At 44.1% G+C, this 22,336-nt stretch overlaps 3 protein-coding genes across 3 annotated transcripts; all 3 read left to right on the top strand.

The window, feature by feature from the left end:
* Window positions 1-1,021: 1,021 nt before the first annotated feature.
* Window positions 1,022-7,496, top strand: ing3 (inhibitor of growth family, member 3). The gene is made up of 12 exons (XM_085375492.1): window positions 1,022-1,130; window positions 1,272-1,343; window positions 3,303-3,403; window positions 3,505-3,570; window positions 4,233-4,329; window positions 4,417-4,488; window positions 5,174-5,290; window positions 5,368-5,534; window positions 6,067-6,260; window positions 6,335-6,527; window positions 6,624-6,662; window positions 6,745-7,496. The coding sequence occupies exons 1-12, from the start codon at window positions 1,103-1,105 to the stop codon at window positions 6,859-6,861; spliced, it is 1,263 nt and encodes a 420-aa protein (XP_085231618.1). The 5' UTR covers window positions 1,022-1,102; the 3' UTR covers window positions 6,862-7,496.
* A 4,729-nt stretch (window positions 7,497-12,225) lies between these two features.
* Window positions 12,226-20,046, top strand: LOC146614837 (uncharacterized). Its single transcript, XM_085375836.1, has 9 exons — window positions 12,226-12,797; window positions 15,617-15,791; window positions 17,525-17,619; window positions 17,697-17,781; window positions 17,969-18,038; window positions 18,108-18,255; window positions 18,835-18,907; window positions 19,446-19,604; window positions 19,991-20,046. Exons 1-9 carry the CDS (start codon window positions 12,603-12,605, stop codon window positions 20,029-20,031), a joined length of 1,041 nt encoding a protein of 346 aa, XP_085231962.1. The 5' UTR covers window positions 12,226-12,602; the 3' UTR covers window positions 20,032-20,046.
* LOC146614836 (cadherin-like and PC-esterase domain-containing protein 1) lies at window positions 20,044-22,110 on the top strand. The gene is made up of 5 exons (XM_085375839.1): window positions 20,044-20,095; window positions 20,176-20,279; window positions 20,362-20,414; window positions 21,070-21,256; window positions 21,827-22,110. The coding sequence occupies exons 1-5, from the start codon at window positions 20,069-20,071 to the stop codon at window positions 22,035-22,037; spliced, it is 582 nt and encodes a 193-aa protein (XP_085231965.1). The 5' UTR covers window positions 20,044-20,068; the 3' UTR covers window positions 22,038-22,110.
* The last annotated feature ends 226 nt before the right edge of the window (window positions 22,111-22,336 follow it).

Genomic DNA, 22,336 nt, shown 5'->3' with positions numbered 1-22,336 from the left:
GTAGCACTTTTTGTCCCTAAATTATGTGGAAACTTACTTTAGGCTACCTTGTAATTATTTTCCACATACTTTCTGACTATTTGCACATATATTATTATGTTACACACTGCCGGAAACTGAACATAAACTCGTAGAAAGAAAAATGTATGACAAAAGAATGTGGACATAAACTTCCACGGAAATACAGTAAGACATGTCGTTTGTGTCTACATAATTTTGGCCATTTAGGCTGCTTGTTTGTTTTTCTGCTCACACTTGTAATCAAAATAATGTGAACGCATGTGACTGGCTGTCTAAATGGTAAATGGATGGTTCTTATAACACTAATCTAAAACAATATATATACCCCAAAGTATATAGGCTAACACGTGCACTCATTTTACAGTTATTAAAATCACTGATAAGAACTTATAATTAATATATGATCATTAAAATAGAATCACTGCTCGGTTCATGAATAATTATAGTCGCATGAAGTGGGATATGTTTAATTAACAGCTGAACATGTGTGAAAACACAAGCGTATGTGGACAGAAGTTACCACACAGCTTATATTGTTTGTCCACATACTTTAAATGTGTTAAATTAGTACCACAACGCACAAATCTAATATTTAATACATTAGCAAACATATCTGAACAGAAATGGTGAGATGGATTTATTCTTAATCTCTTTAGTTGTTTCTGTCCACATATTCTTGTAGAAAAGTAAATATAATTTTCAGCTGGTCATTAATGCAATTTTTCAGGTAAAAAAAATGTCCAAAAGCTTTGTGTAAATGTGCAGTCGAAATGAAATAGTTTACAAGGCTTGAGAAAAACACCCCTCTTGCTTTTTATTTTCAAATAAATAAATAAAGGATTACTATAGTAGTGCATAAAAGACGTAAAGAAGTGTAAATATAAATACAATTCCCATGATGCATCTGTCCTGTCAACGCCTGCCTGTATGTGAACCAATCAGAGCGCGGGCAGACGCTTGCGTCAGCATCTGTGACCTCCTTTTTTCTGGGTATTTTTTTCTGAGCAGACGTTGGCAGGTGGCGCCATATTGAAAGCAGAGAATTGTCGGCGAAAACGACTGACACCTTAAATTAAACACGATGTTGTACCTGGAGGACTACCTGGAGAGTGAGTATGGGACTGCACCGAAGCGGCAGCGGTGTCACAGGGCTCTGCTGCGCGTTAAATGGGTGTTATTTTCCGGCCAGGTCGGCTCCGGCAGTTAGCCTAGCCGTGCTAGCAGGTAACCGCCTTTTCTTCTCCTGGCAGTGATCGAGCAGCTACCCATGGATCTCCGCGACAGGTTTACGGAAATGAGGGAGATGGACCTGCAGGTTCAGAGTACGTACAACCCTGCCGCCAACGGCGCCACACACCGGGGACACGCGCGCTGCGGCATGCACACATAGCGGCAGCCCTGCTGGGACTGTCCAAGCAACAGAGCCGCGTCCCGGCGCTGATGACCGCCCAATGGCGCTTACTTAATTAGCACACGTTAGCAGAGGCGGCTAACGGGCTGAAACCCAGTAGATACCAGCACGATACTGCAGCGCAGCAACCACCTGCAGGGTCACATCCACCCACAGGGCCCCCTCCCCTTTATTACTGCCGATCCGAAAGTTCACATTCATGCACATTAAAAGTCAAGTTGCTAATAAAGCAACTTTAAAATGATTATCGCTGTTAGACGCTCACAGGAGGTCCTAATCACTATTTTAGCACTTTATAAATAAAAAATAATCAGTTTTCTTTGGTCTAAACTGAGATTATTTAATAGGATTTCTGTAAATATCTATTTTTTTTTAAGTTTAAATTAAAAAAAGGTTTTAGTAAAATATGTTTTGATAAATTATGAAGTTGCTGAACAAACTAAATAATTTTGAACTGAAATTTAAAATGAAGGATTATTAAAATAGTAATCATTTCCTCTAAAATATTTTGTTTCAATCACTGACACAAATTTAATTGGACTTAGAGTTAGATCAATTAAACCACTTTCTAAACGCTTGTGTGTGCAGCCAGAAAAAGAACAATGTTGTAACAATGGTATAAACGCGACTCTGAAAGGTGTAATAATAAATGAGTGTTAGGGATACTCTGAATGAGCCTGTGCTGGGCGCTAGTGCTGTGTGATACTGCAGATTTAAGTATTGATCTGATACCAAATAAATACAGGGCCAGTATTGCTGGACACTTTGCTGTCATTTTTCTATCTGTTTAAACCTCAGGATATTAACCCTTTAAGACCTACCATAGAACCAAGTCCACCAGAGCTTATCTATATATTTTTAGATGGTGTAGTGATATTTTTTGGGAGTATTTCAATTTGCTATAGTAACTACATGAATTGCAAAAAAGTGCAATAAAACTACCAAAAAAAATGTAACATTGTTTTTTGCTTGTTTGTTTTTTACACATATTTCTAGTTAGAGAAATTTCAGGGGTATATCCCTCAAAACTGTAAATGCAAAAAAGTTGCGCAAAATAGGTTCCAACCACAGGAAATCTATTTTGAGTGTATTCATAGTTTTATTTTTGACATACACAGATTTTTATATACTGTAGGAAAAATGAAAATAATTATTGTAATGCAAATTTGCAAAAAACAGCATGAGCTATTTCCAGCAGTGTAATTTGAGTTCTTAGCATCCCAGAAACTGTACAGAAAGCCATAAACTTAAAAATGAATTTTAAAAACCACCAGCGTATTCTATAGGAAAAAACCGTATTTTCTGCGAAGATGACGCCACTTCCGGTTTCGGGCAGGTAATGTTGGATGCGCTGATTGGAATTAGCAAAGCATGTTTCTGGAATACTATGTTTTTGTTGCTGCAAATAGATGATGAAACTGCTTCAGCTTTAGTCACATTGGTTCAGAGGCACAGATCTGTGACATAACAGGAGCACTCACTGAGTGAGAGCTGGGGAAATAAAGTTTTAATCAAACTTTATTTATACTGCACATTTATACTGCAGAGCGTATCCAATCACGAATCAACAAAATCTAACAAATATTATCCACACATGGCACACTCACTGCTGCAGGTTTCAGCTGGCAGGAAACACTCAAAAACAAATCACCTGAGGGAGTCACACTCAGGTTAGTGTGGACCAGGTGAGTCCTCAGCTCTGATTTCATTAGAACTACAGTCCAAAGGTGATCCCCAGGCTCAGAATAAATCTGCAGTTCACCAACAGAGAGGAAACACCTGAGGGAGGGCCGCAGTCAGACTTTGCACACGTGATGGTAAAATGCTGAGTGCTGCGTTTTCTCACGTCCTTTCCTGTTTGTTCCTTCAGATGCCACGGATCAGCTGGAGCAGAAGGTCATCGAGTTCTTCGTCAACGCCAAGAAGAACAAACCAGAGTGGAGAGAGGAGCAGATGGAGGTCATTAAAAAGGTCAGAGGTGGCGGATTCTTCGTGTGTGTGTGTGTGTGTGTGTGGGTGGGTGGGTGGGTGGGTGTCTTGGGTTTTTGGGTTAAACCTGTGTGTGTTCTTAGGATTACTACAAAGCTCTGGAAGATGCAGATGAGAAAGTCCAGCTGGCCAATCAGATCTATGACCTGGTGAGTAAAGGTTTCCTTCAGGTGTCACTCAGGTGATCACAGAATGGCAAAGGTGCACATTTAGGCTTTAACAGCTTTAACGTGTAGAAATCTCAGAGGAACCCTCAGTTATTCCACACAGCCGCCACTAGAGGGCAGAAAGAACCTTGAAGAGCCACTAAAAAAGCACAAGGAGTTACTTTTCCTGCAGTCTGAGAGCATGGTCACTATCACTGAAAGATACCAGCTAAACTCAGACCCTTCAGTTATAAATCACTGATTGGTTAGATTGATCACTCATCTGTGAGATTTGATCAGTCAATGTTGATCAAGGGTTATGAGAATTTGCATATTAATGGCCAAGGAACTGACCTTCCAGCCCATTGTTCCTTCAGTGGTGTTAGTTTCAGTCATAATGCAAATGTACTGTTTATGAGATTGGGGAAACCTGCAGTCAGCTGAGACTGAAGAAGTCACTTGAATGAGTGACGAAACATTTCTCCCATTGAAAATGCTACGTCCAGATGAAAAGAATCAACTTTTGGGGGCATCTGTGTGATTATTAACACATCCAGACATCCATCAGCCCAACACTTAAAGATTATTCATGTGTCACAGAAAAGCTGCTTGATTGGTTTAAAATTGGTTTTCGTTGTTGACCTCATTGATCCTCTGTGTCTCAGGTGGACCGACACCTGCGTAAACTGGACCAGGAACTGGCCAAGTTCAAGATGGAGCTGGAGGCTGACAACGCTGGCATCACTGAGATCCTTGAGAGACGTGAGTAGCTCTTTGGTTGTATTCGGCAGGGGAATGTTAGACTTCCTGTAACGTGTGCCTGACTTCCTGTCACACATCTGTGCTCAGGATCGTTGGAGATGGACAGCCCGTCTCAGCCTGTCAACAACCACCACGTTCACTCACACGCCGCCACAGAGAGTGAGTACACAGCAACACCAGATCTGTTTTTTGTCTGCTGTCTGGATCATTGCCTGCATCTTTCCTGATCCATACTGATTGACCACCTAATCCATGCATATGAATCCCTGAAAGCGTCTTCAGAGGCGTGTAGTCGTTCATCTGAGAATGAGAAATAAAAATATTTTTTTGAGGATGATTAATAGTTGTTAAAATGTTAGAATACAGAAACATGCAGCGGTCATGCTGATGTAAACGAGGTGGGAGGTGTTCCCAGTTGCTGATGTCACACATCACGCATCAACCTGAACTGCAGTGATAACCTGGGTTTTAGACCACACTAACCTCATTCTCTGGCTTCGTCCTCGTGCTGTTGTTAGCAACTTTTAAAAGTTTAGCGTCACGATACTTGTTCTCGTTAGACCTTACCTGCTGAGGTCATTCGGGATCATTTGAGTTGATGCGGAAGCTGTGACATAAGCACAGTGAGCCTCTCTGAGTTGTCCACACTGATTTAACCGACTGAAATCACCCACTCTTGGCCACACCATGGTTCACCATGGTAACAGCAGCAAACATAAACATGGTGTCAGATTGAAGCAGTGTGAACCTCAGATGAATTTGGGGCGGGACATGATGATGGTATTGTGTTGTTTTCAGTTTGAAACAGGAAGTGTCAGCTAACTGCATGTTTGTGTGCTCTCAGAGAGAAAATATAGCGCTCCGAGCCACCACACCACAGAACACGTCCCAGAGAAGAAGTTCAAGTCTGAAGCTCTGCTGTCCACGCTCACGTCAGACGCCTCCAAAGAGAACACGCCAGGTAAGAGCCACGACCCTCACCAGAGCACTCTGACCGCCTGCCATGTGTTGCCTGCCTCACCTGTGTGTCCTCGGCAGGCTGCCGTACCAACAGCACATCCTCGTCCACCAACAATGCGTACAGCGTCAACTCCTCCCAGCCTATGGCCTACAACCTGAGCTCGCTGTCCTCAGGGCCCGGAGCTGGAGCTGGAGCCGGTGCCATCACCATGGCTGCTGCCCAGGCGGTGCAGGCCACAGCTCAGGTGAGAGAACATCCAGTTAGAGAAGGGGTGGAGTTTCTCAGGTGTTTTCACCTGCAGGCCAAACTTGTCGTTTTGGATCAGTTAAAATCTTTTAAAGGTTCTTTGAAAAAAGCGACAGCTTCCAGAAACGTTTGTTCCACAGAGAACGCATGAGCAGCTGATCTGTCTCCATCACCTCTGAAGTCATCTGCAGACATCCTGTTCATCATCATCAGTGCCTCAGCTCTGCTGCTTTGCTGTGTTAGTTGGGTTTCCGGTATAACTCAAACCTGAAATTTCAAGTAACTGTCAGTCTGAGATGAGCAGGTCAAAGAATTTTTAAATCAGACATCTTGAATCACATTTTGTTAGTTCAAGGACTGAAAGATGGTAGAAAATCTGACATCCGGCTACGGGATGTGCTTGTCTGTGTTACTGACAAACAAACAAAACAAACAAGCTTTATTATTTGTCACATACAGTATCATACAGAGTATAACATGCATGCATGCATGACCTAAACGTTTTACTGCTGATGTATCCATGTGAGCAGATGAAGGAGGGCCGGCGGACGTCCAGCCTCAAAGCGAGCTATGAGGCCATCAAAAACAACGACTTCCAGCTGGGCAGGGACTTCGCTCTGTCCCGGGAAAGCACTGCCGGATACTCCTCCTCCGCCCTTGCCTCCACCCTCACTCAGACCCTCACCCCCAGCACCACCTCTGACTCTCGAGGACGCAAGTCCAAGTAAGACCACCATCTTGGCTTCTTGCCTCCAGCGCTCAGCATGGATAAACACTCACTCTTCTTCTGTTTTACAGGAGCAGCATTAAGTCTTCCAACCATCAGTCATCTTCGTCGTCCTCCTCCTCCTCACTGTCGTCCTGTTCTTCGTCATCGGCGCTCGCTCAGGAGCTCTCCCAGCAGGCATCGGTGCTGCCTGAAGCCGAGGCCAACAGTCAGGTGGACTGGACCTACGACCCCAACGAGCCCCGATACTGCATCTGTAACCAGGTACACACACACATACACGCATACATCAGGTTTGCTGATGGACCAATCACTGACGAGGCCTCATAGAATGATGGTGACTCCTCTTCTGTGTTTCAGGTTTCTTATGGAGAGATGGTCGGCTGTGACAACACAGACGTGAGTCTTTTACCTTCAGGTTCTGACCCGTGGAAACGGGTGTCTGTGTGTATGTGCTGACCGTGTCTGTGTATGTCCTCAGTGTCCGATCGAGTGGTTCCACTACGGCTGTGTTGGCCTGACGGAGGCCCCGAAGGGGAAGTGGTACTGCCCTCAGTGCACAGCGGCCATGAAGAGGAGGGGCAGCCGCCATAAATAGACACATCTCCTTGTAACCTTCATTAGAGGCGGCTGAGGTCAGAGGTCACCAACAGCAAACTGCTCATCATCAGACACTGAGGATTTAAAGCCGTGTGGAGGAAGTGATGTCAGCTCTGAGAGAAATAAAATCTGGGTTCAGTCTAAGCCTAAAAACAACCACAGTCTCTGCCAAAACTAGTCTTTGTTATTCAGATTCAGTGAAGTTAATCTTGACATTTTAAACTGGTCAGAATAATTAATGAGTCTTTCTGTCAGAGCACAGATACAACCCAGGTTTTATATTTGGTTAATCTGGGATTATACTTGGAATAGCCAAGTTTGTAAACCAGGTCTTTTTGTCTCCTTCCATTATATGCAGATTTTTCCCAAAGCTGAAATTATTTCCCATGAGGCCATGCTCCCCTCTCACTCATTTAAAACTACAAACAGGATGGGTTGTTGGACTACAACTATGAATGCCCGTTGGAGCCAAATTAGATGAGTCTCATTTGACCTCCATAGTAAGCCAGAATGTATTGTGTGTGTGTGTGTGTGTGTGTGTGTGTGTGTGTGTGTGTGTGTGTGTGTGTGTGTTGGTTTGTGCCGTGTTGGTTTGCGTGTGTGTGACAAATGTTAAAATGAAGAGTCCAATAAAGCGATGTTTTGGTAAATCAGCTGGTGCGTTGTTGTTATTTGACCTAATGGGATCAACAGGAAGCGTTGATGGAAACAGTTTTCCTTCATTTTTGCTGTGAGCGGCTGTCACAACTGTAAACATCTGGTGGGTGAGAACTTCAGGCTGCCACGTAGTGCCGTTTATTCATTAAATCTGTGTGTCTCTGAAGTCCGTGTACAAAGATTATCCGCAAGTTTCTAAGCCTGAAGACCAGAGGTGGGTCGAGTATCCAAAAATTGTACTCAAGTAAGAGTAGCATTACTGGACCATAAAATATTATTACTCAAGTAAAAGTGAAAAGTAGTCTTCAAAAAAGTTACTCAAGAGTAAAAAAGTACTTGGTGAAAAGACTACTCAAGTAGCGAGTAACTGTTTGAAATGTCTGATTTATTTTTTAAATAAATGCTATCAGACAAAAATAAATATACAGATTTTAGTATTTTCAACAGGAATATATGTACAAAGATCAACAAAATAAGGCACAACAATTCTAATTTCCAGATTTCAGTTTTTCACAACATAAAGCTTTTTTCACCAATGCCTACAGTAAATAATATAAATATATAAACAGTGCAAACAATTTCCAGTGACACGATATGCTGTCAACTTTATTTTCATTTTTGCTCGAAATGCCACAGCAGCCTCAGCGAAAACATTAGAACGAGGCATCTTCAACATATGTACATACAAGGGAGCTCAGTTTACCATAAATTGTATGGGTGTGCATCTATTTCTGCATATTTAGCAAAAATGTGCCATTTCTTCACTCAGTGAAGTGATGGTTAAGCTTCAGCAGCAGTTTGCTCTCAACGTTCTTTCTGTGAAGCTGTAACTGTTCAGCAGTGAACAGGAGTCCTGCATGACTGAGAAGTCCTTCACAAGCTCCAGATGCAGGAAGAGCTGTACTGATTTTGATCGACAGCTTCTTGATGTGAGGAACGCCATGTAATAGATCCACACCTCCAGTGAATGGACATGAAAGGTACCTCTCCAGCTCCATTGCTTCTGGCTTTCCTGACCCCATGGATCCATCATCTTAGTCGGTTAGGCCACTGTTTGTGCTGGCCTCATTCAGCTGGCCTCTGAGTCTAGGTGATGTCTGATGAAGTTGAGACCTGTGGAAGATGTATGGTTTTCAAAAGAATTAGGTCTGGTCATTATAGTGCTGTATACACTGCCAAGCTGCAGATGTTTGGCAAGAAGATTTGATCACACTGGAGATGTTTTTACTAACTCTTGTAGAAAAACAAAATCTTGTCATTCATATCCCGCACAAACAGTTTGCAATGAATTCCAGATTAAGTTTAAAATAAGAATGCGTGCAAGGCTAAGCAGTGCTAGCCAATGTTTGGCTGTTACTCTGGGAAAAGACGAGAAAGACAGTAGTGATGGGATTTCCGGCTCTTTTTAGAGAACCGGCTCTTTTGGCTCTGAACCGGCTCTTCAGGTTGTTTTGTTGCTTTAATTAATTTATTATTAACAATAATATAAAATTATGCACAAAAGGAATTACTAATGTTAAAAAAAAGTGGTTTTATTTATATATGTTTATATATAAATATATGCGGTGGCCCCTAGAGACAAAACACGTACAAACTCCAAAACACATTTCTAGCATTAACTGAACTTCCAAAACAGAGCTACCTAGATCACTTAAATTACACAATTGAAAGCATATGTGTTTTGTTTGTGTATTTATCAGTGTTGGGTAAGTTACTTTAAAATAGTAACTTAGTTACATTACTAGTTACTTCTCTCAAAAGTAACTCCGTTACTTCAAGTTACTTGTTACTTTCAAAGTAACTAGTTACTAGGGAAAGTACTTTGGTTTTACTCAGAATTCTCTTGTTAATGTGTTGCTTCCATTACTTTGCCAGTCTTCTAGCTTGCTTACTTGCCACAAGTGCACTGTGCCACCTACCAATAGAAAGGAAAAGATAATGTGCATATTTCCACGAGAGAAATCCCACGCCTGGACCGTCATTGACTGCTGCCATGATTCTAGCCTACGTCACAGAGTCATGTGCGCCTTTTACATCCAACACAAAAACTGCAGTCGTGGTGCTTTCGATTGTACTCAGAACTCAGAAATTCTGCCTTCTGAATAGGAAGATGTAGGTAACACCAGACTGCAGATGAGCTGCATACAGGGCTGGACTGGGACAGAAAATTGGCCCGGGCATTTTGACTAGAGACCGGCCCACCATTATAGGAAAAATCATAAAGCCTTTGAATGAAAACAAACACTGTTGTGACAGTGATGTACACTGTTTTTATGGTATATATGCATCAATCTATCAATCGTTTGTTGTAAGATTCAGATAATTATTTTTTAAAAGCTAGACATTTTAAATGAGAATAAGAAAGAAAAGTATTTCTTTGTGCCCCCCTCTCCCTGTTAATGCCCTACATGCCCCCCTGGCAACACTTTGCTAGACCTGCCCCTGCACAGTTACCAGCTGTCAGCTACTTAGAAAAGGATCCTGGGGTTATTAGTCTCTCAGAAACTGTTGATAACTTCCCTTCAACTCATTCATGTCACCTAAAAGGTAAACCTGTTTCTCCATCACCTGTTCAGCTCTGATGATTCAGTAAGGACATCTCCTGGTTTCATCTTCATGTTTCCCTCTCACCACATATCCAAACCGACATCATGACCAGCAGCTTTACAGCTGTGGCTCCAGCAAACATCAGCTGATACTAGAAATTAATATTAAATAAATTCTAACAACAGCTGATCAAGCTTAAACGCGCTGCTGTTGTTTAGCGCGACATCCGCTGGTTTCCTCTTTCGGCGCAAAGTGGGCGATAAACAAACAAGAGAGACGATCAGCTGATCATTGATCAGTTTCATGATTGAAGTAGAAACGGGAGAGGGAGGGGGGAGAATGAGAGAAGAAGAGGCAGCTGTGCAGCAAAGACACAGAATAACTCCAGCTTTGTGCCTTTTTCATTGTAGCTGAATTACGGGACAAACTGTTTCTTTTCACCTCAATAAGAAACGTGTAATATTTTCTCTGAATAGCAGACGGGAAGGTTGGCAACTCTAATAACTTATGAACAAAATAAAGTTCAACATCATTAACTTCATAGCACCACCCAGCTGTATAGAAACTCCGTCATGCTAGCTAGCACGCAGTACGGAAAAAGTCAGAATAACGAAAATAAACTCCACCTAAACTTGGTTCATATCTGACCCAGAGAGACTGCAGGTCATAACTTCTTACCTGAAGTTCAGTTCACACTTGGACCGACGGCCGCCTCGGGTCTCTTTTCCTTCTGCGTCCCTTTTCCTTCATCCACCTGCTGGCCTCCACCACTTGCTAATGTTACTGAATCTGTGGAAGCTCCGCGATAGCCACCACACGAAGTAACGAATAACAAGCCTATCTAAATCCCAGTAACGACTAACTCGTTCCTGATTTTGGCATAATAACTAGTTATCGTGCTCGTTACCACAATAATAACGTAGTTACTGTAACGCATTACTTAATAACGCGTTAGTCCCAACTCTGGTATTTATACACAAGAACTCATATATATGCAAATAATTTTAAAAAAAAAGTGTGAGAGAGAGGGTGAGAGAAAGAAAAAAAACAACCCACGGCTCGCGATAAGGAGCCGGCTCGCGTCGTTCACGTCAAAGATCCGGCTCTAAGAGCCATTTCATTCGCGACCTACACATCACTAAAAGACAGTGATGGAAGCCGTGACTGGAGCTGCGATGTAGCCTATATAATATTTAAATTGTACGAACGTGATAATTATGTGTATTGTAATAACGTGATATTATATTGTTCAAACATGAAAGGTATATTGTTAGAACAATATACTTTTCTATTTTTCTTTTGCCTGGGTGGCATTATTTTTTAAAAAGTAACAAGTCGAATTTTGCAAATGGAGCGGAGTAAAAGTACAGTTTCTTCTTCACAAATGTACTCAAGTAAAAGTAAAAAGTATTGTGCAAAAAAGGTACTTTAAAAGTACATTTTTCTCAAAAACTTACTCAGGTAAATGTAACGGAGTAAATGTAACTCATTACTACCCACCTCTGCTGAAGACCACAGAGCCAGTTCACATCATTGCTTTATAGTTTGTTTTTATTAGTTGATGTAGCTGCAGTTCCTCTACCGTCCGGCAGAGGTCAGCCAGGAGACTCTCGGGTCAAAATAGCAGATAAATATGTTTACATTTCTGTGGATAATTTCCCTTTAATAGCTCTGTGGGTGGGTGTGGGGGTCCCGTTGGAATAGGAACGTTTAGCCAGCTGTAGTTCTGGGCCAGCCAGTCTTCCAGATTTTAGAGTACAAAGATGCAGTTTGAAAGTTGTTGGTCAGCAGAAACAGTGAGAGCTTTTTAACTCACATAGTCACACATCCGCGCACGCACGCACACACACACACACACACACACACACACACACACACATATATATATATATATATATATATATATATATATATATATATATATATATATATATATATATATATATATATATATCACGCACGTGGAGTGCGCGCGCCTGAAATATCTGGACTAGGAGGAGCTGACCTCCTGCAGACTCCTTGCAGAGAGGGGGAAAAGCAGCTTCCTCCTGTTTGTGTGCAGAAAAGTTGGAGGAGAGGACGGACCCAGGACCTGAAACCTGACGACGGAGCCTCCTCCTCCTGCTGCTGGCTTTAACTCAAACCAGATGGTGTCCCGCTACTCCACAGCAGCTCCAGCCTGATGCGTGGCTCCAGCACAGGAGGTAAAGCAGTTTAGACGGAGTAGGAGAAGATAATGAGGGGAGGACGGCGCAGATTTGACTTCGAGGAGTCATACAGTGTCCATTTAAAGGAGTGAGCTCGGAGTTTGCGGAGTTCGTGGCTCCTCCGTCTGATCTCAGGTCCGCGCACGGCTCAGCAGCACGGCAGTCACGGCCTCTCTTGCGCGCTCACCCGTGTCTTCGGGTGAGCAGGACTTTATTTTCTAATGAAGGATTCAAACTGCGCATGCTCTGTGCTGACCTAAGTGGGCTCAGATTGAGCTGACGGAGGTGATGGAGGTGACGGAGGTACGGTGAAGCTCGCCCTCCGGTGATGCGGTGCGTCCCGCTGCTCCGCCGGCGCTCCGGCCCGCCCCTGCTGCTGCTCGCGCTCCTGCTCGTACTCTGTGTGTACCTGATGGTGGGGGACGAGCCGGTGCGGTCAGATGTGTGCTACAAGGTACCCTCGCTCCAGATGTTGACCCGCAGGTTTGTGTGCACTCTGGAGGCTCTGCAGAGACACGCACAGGTGAGCATATCTGCGTCACACCATGACGTCATTCTGAGTGGCCCATAATGACCCCCACCAGCATCAGTTTAGTAAAGCTGCTCACCAAACTCAATTAAAACAAAAGCAAACATTTAAGGAGCATCTGCACTGAGCCAGTGAGATTCAGGCACCTGAGGGCTCCGCCCCACTATCCCATCACCAAATGTCAGGCTGTTTTTATTATTTCCAGAGTCTTAGATGACCGTCACCTTTCAAACACTATATTTTTCACTCCAGTTAAACTCTGTCAAACTGTACTCCACTTTATCATGTGTCAGAGTTTAGTGAAAATCATATTGTTTTAAAACTTCCTCAAATGTGTTTAGATTTCTCCTAAGGCGCTTTATTACTGTACTGTCTCATTGGTTCCACATAAACTTTATTATTGAACCCAAAATGACCCCAAAGCTCTGTTTTAACTAAAACACTTCAAATACATGTGAACGACCCTGAGACAGCAGAGTGGAGTGAACTCTTCTTAAAACGTTTTGATATCTGAATGGACTTCTGAATGCATCCACTGGAGGAGGATTCCTGCTGGGCCGAGGCTCCTTCTGTCTCATTGTTGCTATATTTTTAGACACAGACGGATGAACGACTGTGAGCACGAGGGTTTTATTTTACCACGGGGTGACTGACAGCTGCATGGACCAATCAGAGCCAGCCAATCCAGTTGGCATGTGTTCTGGGTATTTTAAGTGTGTCCTGGTGCTTGGTGTCCCGATAGAAATATTTCTGCCACGAGGATCCAGTTTCTGACAGATAACAAGAGTGTAAACATACACACACACACGCACACACTCACAGTGTTTGTTTTGTTTTATGAGGGCTGTAAACTCCTGTCTGCTCATCCTTCACCTTTTACTGAGTGTCGTGTTCAGAGCTCAGAGGTCAGAGTTGGAGTAACGCTGAGGCTTTAATGAGCTTTCACTCCATCTTCATCTGAAAACTTGATAATGAGTTTAGATTTACACCACTCAAGAAGAGCTGTAACATCTTCGTAATGCTGTGGCTCAGTAAAACTTTATCGATAAAACATTTTGCCGACCCACAGGACGGGAACATCTGAGAAGGAATTTATTATTGAGTCTTTATGCATGAAGACAAACAAACTTCATCAATACATCTGAACGGTCTTCATTAGCGTGTAAGACGTAAAAAAAATCCTTTAAATAAAGGTTTGAATGTTGTATTTCTGCTGTGTGTGTTGTTCGACCTCCGCAGAATTAAAGCGACAGCAGAGGAGGGCTCACCGTGCAGGTCACCCTGAACACAATGGTCTCCACAGACTTCAGGGTACTTCTGAGTATTCTTGCAGGATTCCTTCTCTTTCAGAGTATTTTGGGGTCTTTCTCAGTCTCTCAGGAGGGTTCTTTCCTGAGTCTTTCAGGTTTTTCTGAATGCTACAGGTATTTTGTGGTATGTACTGGTGTCCGGGTGATGCAGGGCCTGATTATTCCACCTCTAGGAAATTCTAGGCTCTGTCTTTGTGTCTTCAGGGTTCTTTGGTGTGTCTGATGTTTGAGAGGCCGTCCCTAGTGTCTTCATGTGTTATGAAACCTTTTAAGGTCTTTCGGGAAGTTTCTGGGCTTTTCTTTGACCATTCTTCAGGGTCAAAGGTCGATGTTGTTCTTGTGTCAGCTGACTCTCAGCTGTTGGCCATCAGCTGTTCATTTCTCTGGTTCCTCCCCACAGCTTCCAGTCAGACGTGAGGATTTACTGCTGGGAGCAGATTCTCAACATCTATTTTAATCCAGTCTGACAGGAGCAGAGGACCATGACAAGCACACCATGTTACCTCATGAGCTCTCAGAGGTTTGAAAAGACTCTGACTAACCAGAAAATACTGTCCAGTCCATGGGTGATGGTCAGTGGGTCCTGAACGGGTTAACGTAATTGAAACAGTCTGATCCATCAGCTGGACTCTGATTGGCTGTTTGGACAGGTTAATTAAAAATGTGTGTTTGTCATTTGGTTTAATATTTGCTATAATGACATAATTCTAATGTATTTATGTGTAAAATCATTTCTCTCATTTCTAATCCTGTAGCAGTGAACACGCTGGGATCACAGATCACGTTAAACTGAGTGAGACATTAAAACCGGGGAGGGGGTGAGATGAGGGTGTTTTGGGTCATGTGACTCAGTCCATCAGTCTGGAATGTGGGCTTGATGGTCTGATATTGCTCCTCCTGCTGAGTTAATCTGGAATTTTCTCTGTAAAAATCCCAGTTGATAAAGAACTGTCTGTGATCGATCTGTCTGGAGTCCAGACAGCGGAGCGTTGCTGCCTCGTTGTGTCAGCTGACAGGAAGCTGAAGGTGTTAGATTAAGCATAACAGGAAGCAGTGTGAGGCTGACATCACAGCCACTGACCCGACAGGAAAACAGCATCCCAGCCTCAGAGCTGCAGGCCTGAGCTGACTGCATTTCTTCTTCTTTGGTGAGAAGAAACACCTGACAGGCTGTGTGCAGACAGCCATCATCAGAGCGGCAAGCTGACCTTAGTCTGAGGGCTAACACAGCTTCATGGTTTAAATGTTCATCTCTGAGTGCTTCATGAACTGGAGCTCTACCATGCCGGGTGTCATTCAGCTGTGTCAAACTCTCTTAAAGCTATCACAAAAATGTTCTCCACACCAATTTGTACTTTTGTAAACTCTGTAACATATTGTATTATTTAAAGAGTTTAGTCTATTACTGTCTTGGAGCAACTGTAACCCACATAATTTCCTTAGGGATTAATAAAGTATTCTGATTCGTATTCTGATTCACACGAACTCCTGCCGCCCCCTCAGTTGCAGCTCTCGTCTCAGAGGACCCCCCACCGGCGCCGGGCCGTGGTTCTGACGGGGCGACACCCGACCTCAGACACCGAGGTCCAGCTGTACCAGAGAGTCCTGCAGCAGATGGACTACGAGGTCCACCTGTCCAGATACGCCGAGACGAGCAGCTTCCTGAGGAGCACGCAGGGTAAATATACATCTGAGGGGGTGCTGTGCTGGCTTCAGGTGCTGCTGGGAATATAAACACTCTGAATCTGATCCTGAATGAACCGTTCTTTAAACATTTCAACCTGTCAGAAAGACAAACGCGCGCGCGCGCGCGCACACACACACACACACACACACACACACACACACACACACACACACACACACACACAGAGAGACACACACACACACACACACACACACACACACACACACACAGAGAGACACACACACACACACACACACACACACAGTCTCTGTATATCAAGCATGTAAACAGTGTGAGCGCGCTCAGACGGCCCCGCCCTGCTGGAGCTTTAAACAGCGACATGAGCGAGCAGAGGTCAGGGTTTCCTGTGGGTGGAGGAGGGTGGAGACTTCCTGTGAAAGCAGATGGACCTCAGCAAGTGTTTGTGGAAAATCACTTCAGTAGTGCATGTCACGGCAGAGAAACATGAGCATGCACAAGACCGAAAAATGGCCTGTTACCACAGAGGGGCTTCCATGCTTCCTGTCACTCTGGGTTTAACCCCACCCACTTTGCCTAAAAAAAAAACAGACCAGAGGGTCATCCAGCTGCTGATGTCAAATTCAGAGATGATTTATCAACAGCACTGAACATCATGAACAATTCAGGGAGATGTGAGGGTAACAATGATGATGCAGATTTATTCACATGTTCATTACCACATCAACTGAATCCTGTGGAGGCAAAGAGATCTGAACCTCTGATTGGATGATTCTATCAGATATTTTCTTAACACCCTTCATCAAAGATTCATCACCATGTTTCCTTTCATTAGGTCAGTGTTAAGAAACATTATATCAGTATCACCAGAGGCCTTGTTTACACCATCTCTGTAAGAACATGTTGGCTTTAGTCATGTATTATTATTTATTAATTACACAATAACCTAGCCTCTACCTGAACCTGTAGATCAGAGTAATAAAGCCTTCACTGACTGGCTTATGTGATCAGAGGCAGGCACATTATTGTGTTGTCTGTGTCCCCCTATGTTTGAGGAGCAGTGAGACAGTAAAGCTTGAGGTTTAAGGAGAAGCTGAGAGAAACCTGAGAGCATGAAGTGAAGCTTTCTGCAGACCGAGGACGACAGGAAGCTGGAACGGGAAGTTCCTTTAGCTCATGTTTGGTCATAAAACAACACAGAAAGAGACTAAGCAGAAGCTCAACTCGTCTTCACTGTAGGGGGATGGATGGATGGACAGACAGATGGATGGACAAATGGATGGATAGACAGAAGGACAGATAGAGGGAGGGATGGACATCAGGTTTAAATCTGTGTATTATTGGTTCACAGCATGAGCATGGTCTCACTGTTGAAGTAAAGTTGTCTGTGTTGAACATCCTGCTTCGTTCTCTTTCTGCTGAAACCTAACAGCTCCAGCAAAAAGCCCACCGCAGAGCGTTTCCTGTCAACAATCGCTTCCACATGTTCCCGTTTTCTTTGTGTAAAACAAGCAGAAAAGGCCTCCGGTGGTTTTGGATTCTGTGGTCTTTCACAGTTAAAGGAGTTTGGGGCGAGCTGGGACTCGTGCAGGTGGCTCTTTTATTCTCTCTGAAAGTGTGACGAAGACGATGTCCCTCACAGGCTGCCGTTGATTTGAGTCTACCTGACTGACGTGATTTGTCGCTTTGTGAATAAAGCTCCACTAAACTACAGGTGAGGCTTCTGTGTGTCTCCATGGTTACAGGCATTGGTGGGTGGAGCCTCCTGCTGTGCCTCAGCACGTCAGAGCAGAGCTGTCTGAGGAGGATCTCCTTCTCTCACCTGCAGCGTCATCAGACGGTGAGCCCCTTCTGTCCTGTCTGTGTCAACTGACGGCATGTTTGATGACATAACAGCTAAACTGTGTGTGTGCTCAGGTGAACCTGCTGCCTGGGCTGATAGAGGCATTTTCAAACATAGGTGGAGGTCTGTGTCACTTCTATACACACTTCCAGCTGACAGGTAAGTCTGCAGCAGGTAAATCAAATCAGCTTATTGATCTAGATTAAATGTGATAGATCAGCTGATTGTGGCCTAAGTTGCATGATCTGTGCTCATCCAACATGAGACATTACTGCCAAATAAGAGCACTGCCTGGAACTGAGCTTTAATCTGAAGGTCTCAGCTAACCTCTTGCTGTTTCTCTCAGAGTCTAGTTTACCCATGAACCCTCATGCCTGTGGATCGACCAATCAGAAGGTGGAGATTCCTCTGGACAGGTTTGTATGTGACCAGCTGACAGGAAGTTGTCTGAGTTCTGTAAGGTAACGTTTCTTGTTTCTCTAAAGTTTCCCTGACAGCCAAGCCCCGCCTCCTGCTCTGGTTGCCATGGTGAATGTTTATGTCCTGGTAACCTCAGTGACCCCGCTGACTTCTTTCCTGCATGACATCAGCGTGGTAATGACCATTCAGCATCCGAGGGGCCGACCTGTGAAGGTAAAACATGTTCCTGTGTAGGACTTGCTAACACTTCACTGCTAGCACATCCTCTTTCACTTGCAAATCAGTTTCCCATTGGGGACGATAAATTATCATTGACCACTGCTGTTAGCCTTTAGCTCCTCCTCTTCCTGTCAGCTCAGGGACTTCCTGCTGCAGCACCTTGATCCAGCAGCCTCCCATCAGGCTTTGAGGCAGGTGAAGCAGGTGATAAGTAAAGTGCTGCAGGCGGCTGCAGCGTCGACCAATAAGAAGCAGCGAACCATAAGCAGGTGAATTCTGAGCTGAAACTCTTAACTTTACTTCCTGTTTCACAATCCAGATTCAGTACACACCTGTCTGTCTGCAGTTGCTTCAAACTGCAGCTAAAAGTAGGAAGGTAGAAAGAAATGAAGGTAGAAAAGTAGGGAGTGAGTAAGAAAGAAAGGTGGGTAGAAAGGATGGTGCAGTGTCTGGGTGTCTGTTTTGGTTTCAGCTGAAAACTTGAAAATGCCTCAGACTGGATCTGTCATGTCTACTGAGTGTGTGCAGTCTGCGCCCAGTGGTGGCTCATATTGTCACTACTGTGTGTTTCAGGTGTCTGTTGTGCTTCCAGCTGCTCACCTTTACTTTGTTCTTCAGCGGCTCTGTCACACCTGTGGTAGTCCAGGTAAGAGTCTGACCATTATCTTTTCAAGTTCAGCTCAGCCTTCCAGCTGGTCTTCAGAGACGTTCTGCCTCCTCTGGGTGAAAGGTCTCAAACTCATGAAGAAGAGAAGAAGCTTCAAGCTGCTGAGACACCTGGAGGTTGAGTTACATCAGGGTGGGCAACTCCAGGCCATGAGGGCCAGTGTCCTGCAGGTTTTAGATGTGTCCTTGATCCAACACAGCTGATTTAAATGGCTAAATTACCTCCTCAACATGTCTTGAAGTTCTCCAGAGGCTGGTAATGAACTAATCATTTGATTCAGGTGTGTTGATCAAGGGTGATATCTAAAAGCTGCAGGACACCAGCCCTCAAGGCCTGGAGTTGCCCACCCTTGAGTTACATGATGACCCAGCAGAGCTTCCGTCTCTGACTGGACCTGAGAATAACCACACTTTACTGGACCTCAAACATACAACCAGCCTGAGGTGTTCAGGTGAATAACCAGCAGAGGGCGCCTTGACCTCAGCTGCTCTATGATTGGTCTGCCTCTCCTTTTCAGGTGGACACACAGTTAAACGTGTCAGCTCTGAGCAACGATGCCTTCGACCAACAGATCACCAAAGACCTGATCCTGGAGGACACGCTGGACTTCCTGCTGCCGCCACTCTCACACCTGTCCTCACACACACACCTGTCCTCGGAGAGGGAGGGGAGCCAGGTGAGTAGCGTGTTGTCATTAAAGGAGTAGGAGTTTTCCATGTCAGGAAAAAAATGAATGAATAAGTAATAATTAATGAATACTTAATGCAAAAGATAACAATAAATAATCAATAGATTCTCAATAAAATGTGTAGAAAAAGAATAAATATTTTAATAAACTAATAAAAAGCGTATTTTTTTGAATAATTAACCAAAACAAATAAAATGAAATAAATAAAAGCATTAGAAACACTGAGTTTAAAATGAATTAAAACTGATGGACATCCTACAGACATTTATTTGATTCATAAAAAAAAAAAAAGATTCTGTTTGTTTTTATTAATAAATGAAAAAATTAAATGTCACCCACCTGACTCTGTGTGTGTGTGTGTGTGTGTGTGTCAGTACGGTGGCTGTACAGGGACACTTGGCGTCTGTTTGTCTGAAGACGAGTTTCTTCTTCTGCTGCACTTTCAGTTGCTGATGAAGACCTCATCAGCGTTTCAGCCGGTTAGTTAAGCCCCACCTCCTTCATCATCTTCTTCTTCAGCAGTGTTAACTGTGTGTGTCTGCCTTGTTTGTCCCCACAGCTCTATCCCAGTGTTTCCTCCTCCTCATCCTTGCCTCGTGGCCTCTCTGACCTCCTGACCCAGATCGAAGGTTTCTACAAGCTGAAAACAAACAGGAGCTGCAGGTAAGAGGCTCACAGGTGTGAGATGATCCATTGTGTGTGAACTTAGATGTTCACTGAAGGGTTATGTCTGATGTTCCCACAGGACAGACGAACCGCCCAGTCAGCAACCAGCTCTGTCTTCCTCACAGGACGAAGGTGAGATGTGGATTTTAGACCTGTCCTGACATCTGGAAACACATGTGGTCACATGATGCTGCTCAATCTATACAACCTGTTCTAGGTGTCACAAGGCGACAGGCAATTACACCTGTAGAGGTACGCGGTCTGTCACAGGGCTAACACAGACAGCCATTCACACCTACACCTGTGAGAGAAGCACAGGAAGAATGTGCTCATCGCTGGTCCTGGTACTGCTCATATCTGTCACACTAATGTAGATATGGACAGACTCACTTGTGCCTCCTGGTGGCGGTAGGACAAATGGCATTTGTTTGCAGATGGAAAAGCATCAGCTCACTGACGGTTATCTGCTTTAACGTACAAGTGGAAGTGAAGCTGTGGTTAGTGGATGCAGTTTGCAGAGGTTTTCTGATCCATGCAGCCAAAGTGTGATCACAGCATCCGCAAAGTTTTTTTCTTTAACGGAGTTCCAGCTTCAGCCTTAGAGGATGATGCTTGGTTTCTACCTGAGGAAACAGGAGATGGTTTTACCCCCAAACAGGTTCAGGGGCTTCCTAGCGGGACTTGCTCAGTACTCTACTGTGAAAGCTCTGTTCATTAGTGGTGGGTGTCATGGGTGAAGTGAAGTAGAACCTCGAGATCGAACGTCATGCTGATTCTTCTGTTTCAGGTCTCTGTGTGGACCCCCACCTTCGACAGATCTACACAGACCCCCCCCTCATTCTGAACCCCCCGTTCCATCCCCTGGTGAAGGAGTACCACGCAGAGGTGACCTTTGACACCATGACAGTTCGGATCCGGCCGGAGCCTGTCAGCTCGGCCTGCAGGATCCACCTGGATGAACACCGAGGACCCAGGTGAGACCAGGACTGTAAAAACCAACAGGTTACAGCAGAGAAGGTGCAGTTGAGATAGTCCTGAATGAAAGGAACCTCGAAATGTGACATTTGATTGGACAGCATGTTTAAGCAGACAACAGATGTACTTCCTTTATTAGATTCTTTTAACACATTTCTATTGAAGTAAAATCAGAGCATGAACTGCTTTATAGCATTCGCCATTTTGATTTGGGGCATGAAGCAAGCAGCAGCCTACTGACAGCAACCAGCTACTACTACTTCTCTTCTGGGCTTTAACTATGCTGCTAACGTCTGCTGGAGTCATGGTTTGGAAACAGGTGCCATCAAGGGAGGACTCCCTGTCATGCATTAGCATTATGCTGGGCTTTTATAAGGAAAAAGGAAGGGACACAAGAGTTGTTTTATTTCAGTTTAGATTTGTGATCCATGCTGGATATATGAAACTCAAATAAAATGTGAATCTGGCTTTGTAGCTCCATTTGCTCCTTTTCACAGAGGATAACCTTAGAGCACCTCCTTGCAGCCACTTTTACAACAGCAGGATTAACAAGAAGTTTCTTCCTTCAGGATGGCGAACTACCCGGTTGGCCTCGGCAACAGCAAGATCAGCATCCTGGTGATGGACGGCAGCCACCCGGAGCCTGTTATCATGTCCATCTACACTGTCCACGTTTACAGGGAGAGTCGGCCCAGCCTGCCCATGTTTGGATATCACGTGATGTGCAGCTTTGTGCAGGTAGGAGCTTTTCTGTTAGCTGGTGGACTGCAGGATGTGTGACATTCATTTCTTCAAACACAAAGTCTCCTTTAAGTTTGTATTTTGCTGTTTCAATGAGGTTGAAGGCATCAGTTATATCCAATGTTCCCTCTAAGCTGCGCGCGTGCGCAATTGCGCACTGCTGGCACGGTCTCTGCGCAGGAAAAATCTGCGTTGCGCACAAAAAAGAAATTCTAACCTGAATTGAAATTAATGTAAATACGTTAACAATTCTGTTTTGCAGTGTTAGTCAGTAAGTGACTGGCTGCTCCCGTATAGGATTAGAACCATTCTCTTATCCCATAGTCCAGCCAATCACG

The sequence above is a fragment of the Diplotaxodon limnothrissa genome, linkage group LG17 (genome assembly GCF_057381915.1).
Source record: "Diplotaxodon limnothrissa isolate DT_005_m linkage group LG17, D_limnothrissa_male_GT1.1, whole genome shotgun sequence".
In the NCBI taxonomy this organism is placed as follows: domain Eukaryota; kingdom Metazoa; phylum Chordata; class Actinopteri; order Cichliformes; family Cichlidae; genus Diplotaxodon; species Diplotaxodon limnothrissa.
The sequence above is the reverse complement of the archived record's forward strand: the minus strand, read 5'-3'. Positions and strand labels throughout refer to the sequence as shown.